Genomic DNA, 14207 nt, shown 5'->3' with positions numbered 1-14207 from the left:
AGGGGGTTGGTTATGTACTGACCCCTCTCTGAGTCAAACTCCACACTGAGCAGAATGTCACGTAGAGAGTACAGACGGTTCAGCTCGGTCAGCTACAGAGGGAACACACGAACACACACACACACACACACACACACACACACAAAAACACTGAGCATTTGAATAAAGAAAAGGAGGACGAAGAACAGCAGGAGGAAGACCGAGAGAAGAAAGAAGAAAATGACTTGCTAGTGTGAATATATCACTATATCAACACACACACTACCGTTTTTTTGAGCGTAATCGTGTTCTCCAAACAAGCGACGAACGCAGTCCAGCCGAGCTCCTCCTTCCCCTGTAAGCCCCGCCTCCACCAACACTCAAACAGCCAATGAATGGCCTTCTGCAGGGGCACCTCTGACAGGGGCAGACAACTCTCTACACCTGCACAACAACAACCACCAGCACTTCATTTATACAGCAAACTCTAAACACAGCGCAGAGATAAAGACATGTAATAAAGATGAAGAACATTGTCATTACTGTTGAGAGAGTACATGCAGTCCAGCAGGTCAGTGTAATTGTCTCCACTCTGGACCGAGTCCACACACACCGTACACACCAGCGTAACACCCTCCAGCACTGCCATGGTGTGTTTCTGAAGACATGGAACACACAAGAAGAACCATTTATGACTAAAACCAAAGTAACTAAAACAACATATAACTGTTTAATGAACACACACTATGTTCCTCCTAGTCAACGTGTGTGTGTGTGTGTGTGTGTGTGTGTGTGTTTTAAACATACCAGCTCAGCAGACTGCTCCACCTCCATGTCTTCTCCATCTGAGTCGTGCTCTAGGCGGCTGATCCAGCGCTCTGAGGGGTACGAGTGCAGTGTGTGTTTCAGTAATGCCGACATTTTACCCCATAACTCCGACCGCTGCTTCATCTGAAGCTCTTGAATCAGCTCCGACAGGTCCAAAGGCTCCGACACGTCTTTCTAAAAACACACACACACACACACACACACACCATGTTAACAGCATCTTTAATTCTGTCCTCCAAACTCATGTGTGTGTGTGTGTGTGTGTGTGTGTGTGTGTGTGTGTGTGTGTGTGTGAGTGAGAGAAGTGACATCAGCTACTTACATGTAGATTAATGAAATGGAGAAAATCCTGCACCCGGTCCGGATGGACGGACTGCATGAAATCCTTTCTCTTAGACATCACTGAGTAAAGTCTTTAATATACTGAGGGGGGAGGGAGAGAGAGAGAGAGAAAGAGAGAGACAGACAGAGAGAGGGAGAGAGAGAGAGAGAGAGAGAGAGAGAGAGAGAGAGACACAGAGAGAGAGAGACAGGCAGAGAGAGAAAGAGACAGACAGACAGAGAGACAGACAGACAGAGAGAGAAAGAGAGAGAGAGAGAGACAGACAGGCAGAGAGAGAGACACAGAGAGAGAGAGAGAGAGAGAGAGAGAGAGAGAGAGAGGCAGAGAGAGAGACACAGAGAGAGAGAGAGAGAGAGAGAGAGAGAGAGAGAGAGGCAGAGAGAGAGAGAGAGAGAGAGGGGCAGAGAGAGAGACACACAGAGAGAGAGAGAGAGAGAGAGAGAGAGAGAGAGAGAGAGAGAGAGAGAGAGGCAGAGAGAGAGAGACAGACAGAGAGACAGGCAGAGAGAGAGACAGAGAGACAGACAGAGAGACAGAGAGAGAGAGACAGAGAGAGAGAGAGAGAGAGACAGACAGGCAGAGAGAGACAGAGAGAGAGACAGACAGACACAGACAGAGAGAGAGAGAGAGAGAGAGAGAGACAGACAGGCAGAGAGAGAGACACAGAGAGAGACAGACAGAGAGAGAGAGACAGAGAGAGAGACAGACAGACACAGACAGAGAGACAGACAGAGAGACACAGAGAGAGAGAGAGACACAGAGAGAGAGAGAGACACAGAGAGAGAGAGAGACACAGAGAGAGAGAGACACAGAGAGAGAGAGAGACACAGAGAGAGAGAGAGAGAGAGAGAATAGATAATGTGAATAGATATCAATCTAAAAAAATAAATGAATAAGTAAAATAAAATTACCAGATTATAGTGAAATAAAAACATTTCATATTAACAATAAATTCCAAATGAACTTTTATTATAAGAGCAATAAGTTTATTATTATTATTATTATTATTATTATTATTATTATTATTATTATGTCTTAATTCACCGAGCATTGTTGCACAAAACAGGTGGTTATTTAAAAACATTAAACTAAACTAAAGTTGCTTTCTAAAAGCTACAGATGCTAATGCTATGCTAACAGCTAATAAGCAGTAAAGCTAATGAAACAGACAGTGTGTATTCACGCACCCACTTATTAACACAGCGTTATATTAACACCTCTAATATAAATGATGTAAAGTGTCTAACAGAGACTTTTATTCACTTTGTTAGAGTTTTGTTTACAAACAAACCTGTCTCTCTTTCTGTCTGGACGCTGCGCGCGCAAATTTCAACCGGCGTGATGACGTAATGACGTACGGTCACTTCCGCCCCTATTGCTTCTTCTTCCTCTTCTTCTCTGCGCTCTTAGTATAAAACAAAACATCGGCATTACTTCAGTTTGACCACAAGATGGCGACAAAGTTACAAAAAAGAAGCTTTACAGCTGGATCACCGCTTCACTTAGTAACCAAATTGTACTTTAATAAATTATTGCATATTGTATATTGTTGTGCACTTTACATCATCATCATCATCATCATCATCATCATCATCATTATCACATCATCATCATCATCATCATCATTATCACATCATCATCATCATCATCATCATCATCATCATCATCATCATCATCATTATCACATCATCATCATCATCATCATCATCATCATCATCATCATCATCATCACCCCATCATCATCATCATCATCATCATCATCATCATCATCATCGCCATTATCGCCATCATCATCACCATCATCATCATCATCATCACATCATCATCATCATCATCATCATCATCATCACCCCATCATCATCATCATCATGATCATCATCACCCCATCATCATCATCATCATCATCGCCATTATCGCCATCATCATCACCATCATCATCATCATCATATTCATCATCATCATCATCATCATCATCATCACCATCATCATCATCATCATCATCAACATCATCATCATACTCTGCACCATCATCATCATCATCATCATCATCTGCATCATCATTGTCATGTCTGCAGTAAAGGTTAATTAAAGTGCTTCAATAGAGTTTCAAAGCTCTGTTTCTAATTCAAGTTGCAGTATGAGATTTACTTATTCATTCACTCACTCATTTTCTACCGCTTATCCGAACTACCTCGGGTCACGGGGAGCCTGTGCCTATCTCAGGCGTCATCGGGCATCAAGGCAGGATACACCCTGGACGGAGTGCCAACCCATCGCAGGGCACACACACACACACACACTCATTCACTCACACAATCACACACTACAGACAATTTTCCAGAGATGCCAATCAACCTACCATGCATGTCTTTGGACCGGGGGAGGAAACCGGAGTACCCGGAGGAAACCCCCGAGGCACGGGGAGAACATGCAAACTCCACACACACAAGGCGGAGGCGGGAATCGAACCCCCAACCCTGGAGATGTGAGACGAACGTGCTAACCACTAAGCCACCGTGCCCCCCAGATTTATTTATTATTTATTTATTTATTTATTTATTTATTGCATATCTAAATATTAATCAGTCAGATTCTACCTTTGAATGGTTTATTTTACTTCTTAAGCACATAGTACATTCCTGCTCATATTCATATTAAGCCCCGCCCCCAGGAGATTCCATACATTTACATTTCTGGCATTAAACAGACTCCTTTATCCAAAGGGACTTATATTTTATTTAAATTTATACAACTGAGCAACTGAGGTTTAAGGGCCTTGTTCAGGGGCCCAGCAGAAACAGCAGCTTGGTGGACCTGGGATTCAAACTCATGACCTTCCACCTTAACCACTAGGCTATGAGTGACAGGAAGACCTTCCAAACAAAAATAAGCATATTCCAGACAGGAAGTCAGTCCATTTTTTTTTTTTTGCTGAGCCCATGCTTTCAACTTGTATATTTTATCATGTTTATATATTATTTGTACATATAGATTTTTTTCACTTTGTTTACTTGTGTGTTGATGCAGTTATATACGTGTTAGAAAGATTTGACGGTGAGCCTTCAGTGGGTTCAGGGGTTACATTTTAAAATCATAAACTGTTTGTGTTTCATGGAGGATGTCAGTGCAGAGAATTATGGGACAGCAGGAACCTTCGAGTCATTAAACTTCGCTCATTTGACCTACAAATACCTCTCGCTTAGCAACATCAGCCATCACTATCTGTGGATTACTGTGGAAACAACCGACCAAGAGGTCAGGGATGATGCTCAGGACAATACTACCACCACCATGCTTCACAGTGCTTTAGTCAAATGCTGCACTTGCATGCATGCGTGTGTGTGTGTGTGTGTGTTTGTTTGTGTGTTCTATCATTGTGACCAATTTTTCTTCTTACCTTTTAATCGTAGACGTGAAACTAAAACTTTCCTTCGACCCAATAATCCATCGATATAAGCATCGATTTAAAAAGCAGATGAATTTTCTTTTTCGTTCAAAAAATAATTCATGACTTTAATTAATAAATACATGTGAACAAAACAAGAACAAATATTCCCTGTTTTTTTTTAACTTTAATAAACATCATTTTCATATATTTTTTTTCTTCCTTCAGAATGTCGTCGTAACCTTAATGTAAAATAAGATGCTTTAAAAATAAAATCTTCCTCCATCTCATAGATCTTTAAGGTCATATACAGAAGTGTCATGGTCAAGTAGAACAAGCGTTTAATAATAATAATAATAATAATAATAATAATAATAATAATAATAATTAAAAAAAACACAGCAGAACATGAAAATCCACAATCATTAAAATTTCCAACATATGTACAGTCTTGCTGTGGTTTTCTGGTTTTGAATGCTCTCGTCTTTGGCCAGCAGTGTTGTGTTTTGTTTGTTGTCCATCTTCATTAAGAAGGCTACATTTTCTCAAGACAACAAAACCCAAGTACAAAAAAAAAAGAGTTCAAAATCAAAACTTCCAAGATTTATGATGTACATGGAGCAGTAAGAAAGCTGCTCACTGTCAAATCGAGGCACTCGACAGAGTCAGCGTGTAACTCTCTCTTTTGCTCTCTCTCTCTCTCTCTCTCTGTCTCTCTCTCTCTCTCACACACACACACGCGCGTACACACATACGTGTGTTCACTTGTCATTCGGTGTGATTTTATTAATAGCAGCACATCAACAGCTGGTGAATGTAAATGAATGGATTGAGTGTGTATGTGTATGTGTGTGTGTTTGTGTGTGTGAGATGGGTGTGTGCACATCTGTGTGTGTAAGCATTTAAAAAAAAATGTCTGTGTTTTCTTGAATTTGTGTAAATTTCCATTTAGACTTCCTTGTGTGTAATCGGGGAGCACGGTGGCTTAGTGGTTAGCACGTTCGCCTCACACCTCCAGGGTTGGGGGTTCGATTCCCGCCTCCGCCTTGTGTGTGTGGAGTTTGCATGTTCTCCCCGTGCCTCTGGGGTTTCCTCCGGGTACTCCGGTTTCCTCCCCTGGTCCAAAGACATGCATGGTAGTTTGATTGGCATCTCTGGAAAATTGTCCGTAGTGTGTGAGTGAATGAGTGTGTGTGTGTGTGAGTGAATGAGAGTGTGTGTGTGTGCCCTGTGATGGGTTGGCACTCCGTCCAGGGTGTATCCTGCCTTGATGCCCAATGACGCCTGAGATAGGCACAGGCTCCCCGTGGCCTGAGGTAGCGAATGAATGTGTGTAATCGATAGTGGTCACTGTGTCAGTTTTAGCTCTCTATGCCCTTTTATGGAGTTTTGAGGGCGTGGCTAAGTGTGTGTGCCGTGAATGTTCAGGGTCCGACTGCTTTTATCAACATACTTCAATTCGATAAAAAAAAAAACATTTAGACACAATTATACTGAAAGATTCATCAGTGGGACCTGGTGTGTGTGTGTAGAATGTGTGTGTATGTGTGTGTGGAATATGTGTATACGTTTACAGTGTGTGTGTGTGTGTGTGTGTGTGTGTGAATGTGTGGAGATGTCTGTATATATGTCTATAATGTGTGTGAGTGAGTGTGTGTTTGTGTAGAGTGTGTGTAGAATGTGTATATGTGCGTATATGTTTACCGTGTGTGTGTAGATGTGTGTATACATTTACAGTGTGTGTGTAGAATGCTTGTAGATGTGTGTATATGTTTACTGTGTATGTAGAGTGTGTGTAGATGTTCAGAATGTGTGCGTGTGTAAAGTATTTGTAGATGTGTGTATATGTTTTTAATGTGTGTGTGTGTAGAGCATGTGTAAAATGTGTATTTGTTTATAGAGTGTGGGTCTTTGTGTGTGTAGATGTGTGTATATGTTTATACTGTGTGTACAATTTGTGTAGAATGTGTGTAGATGTGTGCATATGTTTACAATTTGTGTGTTGCTTGAAAGTGCGAGAAAAAGAATTTCTATTCAAATGGAATAGAAATAATGTCAGTGACTATAAGAGAAGGCGACACACACACACACACACACACACACACACTGTCAATCCTATCTATATATATAAATGTGAGTCTGTGTATGTGTGTGTGTGTGTGTGTGTGTGTGTGTGTGTGGAGTCCCAGCAGAAGCAGCCTGGTTTCATTAGCCTGGTTTCGTTGACGTTCACAGTTTCATCTTTTTTTTAAATCATGCTATCACACATCAGTAAGATCCATCTGCACTCAGATCATACCTTAGAGAGAGAGAGAGAGAGAGAGAGAGAGAGAGAGAGAGATAATAAAGTTTAACATATTGTTCTATTTAAAGACACAGTTTAATATTTTGGAATATGAATGGAATATGAATATTTTATATACTGTAAGTGAATATACAAATGTGTGTGTGTGTGTGTGTGTGTGTGTGTGTGTTTGAGAGAGAGAGTTTTTTACCATCGAGTCCATCCTTTAGAAATCTCTTCACTTCCCAAATCCACAAGAACCTATGAGAAAGTGACACATTTATCAACTACACAGCAAAAATACAGAGATAGGAAACAGAGAGACTTTTAACTTAGGTCAGGGGTCGGCAACCTTAAACACTCACAGAGCCATTTGGACTCGTTTACCACAGAAAAAAAACACCGGGAGCCACAAAACCCTTTTAACATCTAAAATGAAGATAACACTTCAAATATCATTTTTTTTACCTTTATGGAAAGTATAGAAAAAACTGTAGTGTGTTGCATTTATTAAATCAATGAACTGCTACAGAGTAAACGAAATTTTATTTCTGCAGGCAAACAAAAATATTTGTGTTTGAACTAACCTTAACAAAAAAGACGCTGGGTTGAAGGTTACTTTCAAATAAAACGTTTGATGTCTAATTGAGTCGTCTTCGTATTTGTGACATCAAAATTTTAACTTGCCGGCTGCAGCAAACCAAAGATGCGTCTGCTTCTGTGTGTCGGATTTCGCAAGTCGGCGGTTATGATGTGTATTTTGAGCGACAAACAAATTAAACACGGTTTATTTTAATGTTACAAGAGCATCATAATCTTATAATTTAGAATTACATTTTTTTAAAAAAAACTAATGTTTTAAAATAAAATTTATTAATTTAAATTAAATATTTATTATCCAAATCTTCAGGGAGCCACAGCAGAGGGATGAAAGAGCCACTTGTGGCTCCGGAGCCGCGTGTTGCCGACCCCTGACTTAGGGGATAAACAACATGTGCAATAACAGAAATTTCAAAAATGTGCAATATTACACGTGTGCAATACAGTATGTCTTTAGCGTAACTACTTACTCGTGGTCTCTTTTTTCTGCTCTGTATTTATACATTGTGTTGTGTATATACTGTCTATACATATACTGTCTATACATATACTGTCTATACGTATACTGTCTATACATATACTGTCTATACATATACTGTCTATACATATACTGTCTATACATATACTGTCTATACATATATTATATTATGTCTCTATTCTTTTATATATTTGCATTTCTTTCTCTTTGCTGCTGTAACAGAGAAATTTCCCCATTGTGGGACGAATAAAGGTATATCTTATCTTATAAGGTTTAGGGGTCAGGGGTTAGAAGAGAGAGGATAGGGGATAGGGTTAAAAGGATAGAGGTTACGAGGATTAGGACATGGAGGAAAGAGATGGGATTAAAATTTAGCCGTTAGGATTTAAAGGGTATAGGATATGCTTAATAGAATAGGGGTTAGGGGTTAAAGGTTAGGGGTTAGTGGTTAGGACATAGGGTTTGACTATATGAGTTAGGGGGTTAGAGTTTAGAGGATATACGTAGAATAGGGGTTTTCGGTAAGAGGATAGGGGATACAGTTTAGAGGATTATGAATTAGTGATGAAGGTTAGGGTTTATAGGATACGGAATACGGTTTAGATGATATAAAAAAGGGGTTAGGGTTAAAGGATAGGAAATGGGATTGGGGTGAAAGGATATGGGTGAAAGGATAGGGGTTAGGGGTTAGTGGATATAGAACAGGGATATGGGTTAAAGGATAGGGGTTAGGAGTTAAAGGACAGGTGTTGGGGTTAAAGGACAGGGGTTAAAATGAGGGTTTATAGGATGGGGATATGGGCTAAAGGATAGGGGTTAAAGGATAGGGGATTCGCTGGGGGCGACCTCGAACAGGAAAAGCCAAAAGTAGAAGAAGAAGAAGAATGAAAAACCAATAATACCAATACTAGAAAAGAAACAGTACTAATGTGTCTTTGTGTGTGTGGTGTGTGTGTGTGTGTGTGTGTGTTGGGGGTGTGTGTGTGTGTGTGTGTGTGTGTGTGTGTTGGGTGTTGTTATGGTAGGAAAAATGTCAAACGTCTTCACAAGGATATGAATATCTGACAGGTTTGACTGGGAGGGAGGGATCACTGTTTGGCTGCTGAACCAGACAACATTCCTGGCAGGGTGCTCAGGAAATGTACAGAACAGCTAGCAGATATCTTCAATGACATCTTCAACATTTCCCTGAACAGCGCTGTTGTTCCTACATGCCTCAAGAAAATCACTATCGTCCCTGTGCCAAAGAAGTCTGCAGTGTCCTGCCTCGACGACTATTGTCCCGTCGTACTCACACCCGTTGTAATGAAGTCCTTCGAGAAGCTCATCATGAGGCACATCAAGACCCAGTGACTAGCCTTACTGGACCCCCTGCAGTTTGCGTATCTTTTACACTGCTCCACGGACGATGCCATTGCCACGGCCCTTCGTTTAGCCCCCACCCACCTGGACAGTAAAGACAGGTACGTACGAATGCTATTTAGACTTTAGTTCAGCATTCAGTACAATCATCCCTCAGCACCTGATGGAGAAGCTGAGCCTGCTGGGACTGAACACCTCCCTCTGCAACTGGATCCTGGACTTCCTGACTGGGAGACCTCAGTCAGTCCGGATTGGGAACAACATCTCCAGCACCACCACACTGAGCACTGGAGCCCCTGCAGCAATGCACAGATGGAACCATATTACCAAGTTCGCCGATGACACAACATTGTTGGGTCTCATCATCCAAGAACGATGAGTCAGCATACAGGGAGGAGGTGCAACAGCTAACTGCCTGGTGTAGAGCCAACAACCTGTCTCTGAATGTAGATAAAACTAAAGAGATGTTTATTGGCTTCAGGAGAGCAACCACTCTCTGCTGAACATCAACGGATCATCTGTAGAGATCGTCAAGAGCACCAAATTTCTTGGTGTTCATCTAGCGGAGAACTTCACCTGGTCACTCAACACCAGCTCCATCACCAAGAAAGTCCAGCAGTGTCTACTTATGAAGGCTGAGAAAAGCCCATCTCCCTCCCCCTTTCCTGACTATGTTTTACAGAGGGACCATTGAGAGCATTCTGAGCTGATTCATACTCAGCTGCATCACTGCCTGCTTTGGGAGACATCTCATTTACATTTACAGCATTTGGCAGACACCCTTATCCAGAGTGACTTACATCATCTCATTTTTATTTTATACAGCTGAGCAATTGAGTGTTAAGGGTCTAAGGGGCCCAAACAGTGGCAGCTTGGTGGACCTGGGATCGAACTCACAACCTTCAGATTGGTAGCCCAACACCTTAACCACTAGGCTAACCCATGCCCCATCACATCTCGGATCGCAAGACCCTGCAGCGGATAGTGAGGACAGCTGAGAAGATCACTGGAGTCTCTCTTCTCTCTATCATGGACACTTACACCACACGCTGCATCCACAAAGCCAACAGCGTTGTGTATGACCCCACACACCCCTTTCACACACTCTTCACCCTCCTGCCGTCTGGAAAAAGGTACCAAAGCATTCGGTCCCTCACGACCAGACTGTGTAACAGTTTCTTTCCACAAGCCATCAGACTCCTCAATAACTGAACTGAACTGTACTGAGCACAACACACACACACATACATCATCTGTATGGACTGCATTGTCCTAAACCAAATACACACTCTTCAATTATACATCCATGTCTACAGCACCACCATATCAAACTGTTTACATCAGGGTTCCCACTCTTTTTCAGAGATCATTTTCCAGGACTTTTCCAGGACATTTCAAATTTAGCAAAAAAAAGACAAGACTCACAGATTCACGGCCTAAAGTAATATGTTCTTCTCTCCAGAAGTCTTAAAAACAATGTACACTTTATGGCTATTACTTAACTATACTTTTAAAGACGATTTGTCATGTGAATGAAATTTGAACATTTATAAAATAAAAAGACCGCACATATTAATACCCTTTCCTTTCTCAGGCCAATGCCATCATGCATGCTTTAGTTTGCTGCACATTCCCCTTGCACATGATATTCAGATTAACAAGGTTAATATAACCTGCTTACCCGTCACCATTTGCTGAAAACATATGAACACTTAAACCATTCCTAGCAGCTGAAACCGCCAACACAAGACAGCGTCATCAGTCACAGCGAGATTAAACAGCATAACAAAAAACCCGTCAAAACTCAGCGTCCCTGAAAAGAGCGCTTTCTGTTACTAACGTTAATTGTTTCGACCGGTCGTAAACTGTTCTTTAAATGATCAAGAACATTTAAAAATAAGAATTTTCCAGAACAACAAGATTTTTTCCAGGACAATTTATGTTTTCTCTCATTTTCCAGGTGTTTTCCAGGACTGGAACATTGGTCATTAATTTTCCAGGATTTCCAGGTTTTCCAGGACATGTGGGAACCCTGTTAGCCTTTTGCACATGTTGTCTTACACATTGCTGTTTTGCACAATACTTTACAATACCTTGTATACCATATAACTGCTGCTGCTATATTAAGTGTTCATTCCAGTATTTCTGCACACGCAATATTGAACATACAGTATTTATACTGGTTGGTGCTGTAATGTCTTGTTTTGTTTGTTTGCACTGTCTTTTGTCCTGCACTGTTTATTGTCACTGTTTTGTCTCACACTGTGTACACCAGGTTGTACAGATGTGCTTTATGTGGCTAGGACTACTTACTAAGTCCTTAGCTATATGGTTGAAATGACAATAAAAGCTTTTTGATTTGACTTGGAAAACACTGTTTTCACAACTAGAAGTGTGGTGTTTGTGTGTGTTTGTGTGTGTGTGTGTGTGTGTGTGTGTGTATCTACCTTGCCCAGCAGACCTTTATTTTTGGACAGCAGTCCCCCTGCGTTTTTCACTGCTACATCCAGGGTCCTCCTATGCAGCTCAACCGCCGACACATTGAACTCAAAACTGCACACACACACACACACACACAAACACACACACGCACACAGACACACACACACATTTGCATTAACATTAAACTGTAAAACAGCATGTAAACAGTTTGATATGGTGGTGCTGTAGACATGGATGAATAATTGAAGAGTGTGTATTTGGTTTAGGACAATGCAGTCCATACAGATGATGTGTGTGTGTGTATGTGTGTGTGTTGTGCTCAGTACAGTTCAGTTCAGTTATTGAGGAGTCTGATGGCTTGTGGAAAGAAACTGTTACACAGTCTGGTCGTGAGGGACCGAATGCTTTGGTACCTTTTTCCAGATGGCAGGAGGGTGAAGAGTGTGTGAAAGGGGTGTGTGGGGTCATACATGGGAATGTATACATGGGGTCATACATGGGAATTTCAGAATAAAGAATTATGTATGTTTTTTGTGCATGTGCTGTGTGTGTGTGTGTGTGTGTTATCTTACGACTGGTCATAGATTGGGTTGAGATTCTTTCTCACAGTACTAGTTTTCCTTCGGCAGCTCCGGCTCTTATCTGGCAGCAGGTAGAGACGGATGTAAGGGTCCGAGCTGTCTTTCCCCAATGAGATCAGATTACTGCAAGAATATATGGTATTTATTTAACATTTATAGAAGGAGTCTCCAGTGTCAGCACTTTGTAACAGTAAAGCTTTAACTTTTTTTATTAACATAGAGAGAAAAAGGAAAGTCTTGTGAGAGGCAGCTTATAAAGGGCTGGTACCCTGTTACCAAGGAGACATTTTCATGTATATACGTTTCCATGGTATCAGAGTTTCAGCACAAATTCTTAATGATCTGCTGTGTGGGAGCTGAAAATTGCTGCACTGAACTTTCTCTGACTTTTTCATGAACACAGATCAATTTCGTCTGTGTGTGTGTGTGTGTGTGAGTGAGAGAGAGAGAGAGAGAGAGAGAGAGAGAGAGAGAGACAGAGAGAGAGACAGAGAGAGAGACAGAGAGAGAGAGAGAGAGAGAGAGAGAGAGAGAGACAGAGAGAGAGAGAGAGAGAGACAGAGAGAGAGAGAGAGAGAGAGAGACAGAGAGAGAGAGAGAGAGACAGAGAGAGAGAGAGAGAGAGAGAGAGAGAGAGAGAGAGAGACAGAGAGAGAGAGAGACAGAGAGAGAGAGAGAGAGAGAGAGAGAGAGAGAGACAGAGAGAGAGACAGAGAGAGAGAGAGAGAGAGAGAGAGAGAGAGAGAGAGAGAGAGACAGAGAGAGAGAGAGTTCTCTCACCGGCAAGCATGTGCCACAACAATAAGCTTGTTTCTTTGAGAACTGTGTCTGATAGTGAGCTGCACCTCCCCCAGAGGATACTGCATAGAACCACTGCAGAGGAGAGAGAGAGAGAGAGAGAGAGAGAGAGAGAGAGAGAGAGAGAGAAGGGATGAGAGCAAAAGAAAGACAGAATGAGAAAGACAGAGAGAAAAGGAAGAGAGGAGCCAGGAGCCAAATAAAACAGAGAGGCAAAGAAAGAGAAAGAGAGAGGCAGAGTAAAGGAGAGGGACAGAGAGACAGAGAAAGAGCATGATGGAGCAGTATAAAAAGACAAGAGAGAAACAAAGAGCATGAAGGATAGACAGTGTGAATATGACAAGCAAAAATAGAGAGATAAAAAGAAAGAAGAGAAAGCAAGACAGATAATAATGAGAGACAAATCTTCAATAGACTGTCAGATAAAGAGTTGGAACCATGCCAATGATTACAAATGTCACTCTGTTTCAGAGTAAACTGTTTAACATACATCAACACGTAACGTAATGTAGACCAAGGTCAGGCATATCACACCCAGACTCCACCCCCATGCTGAAGCATTGTGTTGGTAATGATATGGCAAACAGCGCACACGTCAGCAAAAAGTACACACATCAGCAAAAAAAACCTCCAGATTGGTCATTTTCTGTGTAGAAGGGTGTCAGGATTATAAATCGGATAGATTTGGGTGGCTGCCAGCAGGAGCATCTGACAAGAAGAATGTTAGAACGTATTCTTAAAGAAAAAGCAATGGAACTGCTCAAGATTTTAGTCGTAGCTGAGCACAAAGATAATGGAAACATTTTAAAAGGAAATTTCCATAGAGAGAGATCCTTTTTAGTCTACTAAATGTGGGGAACTAAATGTGGGGAACTAAATGTGGGGAAGTCCTGGCCTAATGGTTAGAGAGTCTGGCTCTGAACCCTAAGGTTGTGGGTTCGAGTCTCAGGCCGGCAATACCACGACTGAGGTGCCCCTCAGCAAGGCACCGAACCTCCCAACTGCTCCCTGGGCGCCGCAGCATAAATGGCTGCCCACTGCTCCGGGTGTGTGTTCACGGTGTGTGTGTGTTCACTGCTGTGTGTGTGCACTTTGGATGGGTTAAATGCAGAGAACAAATCCTGACT

At 41.6% G+C, this 14207-nt stretch overlaps 2 protein-coding genes across 2 annotated transcripts in view; both read right to left on the bottom strand.

The window, feature by feature from the left end:
* Positions 1-2520, bottom strand: part of ncapg2 (non-SMC condensin II complex, subunit G2) — a 22375-nt gene extending 19855 nt beyond the window's left edge. The window contains exons 1-6 of the mRNA XM_060875291.1: positions 2442-2520; positions 1130-1230; positions 787-981; positions 523-637; positions 266-423; positions 1-92 (exon numbers count right to left, since the gene is read on the bottom strand). The exon at positions 1-92 is cut by the window's left edge and continues 43 nt beyond it. Of these exons, the coding sequence (XP_060731274.1) occupies positions 1-92; positions 266-423; positions 523-637; positions 787-981; positions 1130-1207 (638 nt within the window). The 5' untranslated portion in view covers positions 1208-1230; positions 2442-2520. The remainder of the gene's footprint in view (positions 93-265; positions 424-522; positions 638-786; positions 982-1129; positions 1231-2441) is intronic.
* A 2187-nt stretch (positions 2521-4707) lies between these two features.
* Positions 4708-14207, bottom strand: part of esyt2b (extended synaptotagmin-like protein 2b) — a 42270-nt gene continuing 32770 nt past the window's right edge. The window contains exons 19-23 of the mRNA XM_060875296.1: positions 13063-13155; positions 12274-12405; positions 11707-11812; positions 7031-7080; positions 4708-6834 (exon numbers count right to left, since the gene is read on the bottom strand). Of these exons, the coding sequence (XP_060731279.1) occupies positions 6804-6834; positions 7031-7080; positions 11707-11812; positions 12274-12405; positions 13063-13155 (412 nt within the window). The 3' untranslated portion in view covers positions 4708-6803. The remainder of the gene's footprint in view (positions 6835-7030; positions 7081-11706; positions 11813-12273; positions 12406-13062; positions 13156-14207) is intronic.

Source organism: Tachysurus vachellii, chromosome 7 (genome assembly GCF_030014155.1).
Source record: "Tachysurus vachellii isolate PV-2020 chromosome 7, HZAU_Pvac_v1, whole genome shotgun sequence".
Classification (NCBI taxonomy): Eukaryota; Metazoa; Chordata; class Actinopteri; order Siluriformes; family Bagridae; genus Tachysurus; species Tachysurus vachellii.
The sequence above is the reverse complement of the archived record's forward strand: the minus strand, read 5'-3'. Positions and strand labels throughout refer to the sequence as shown.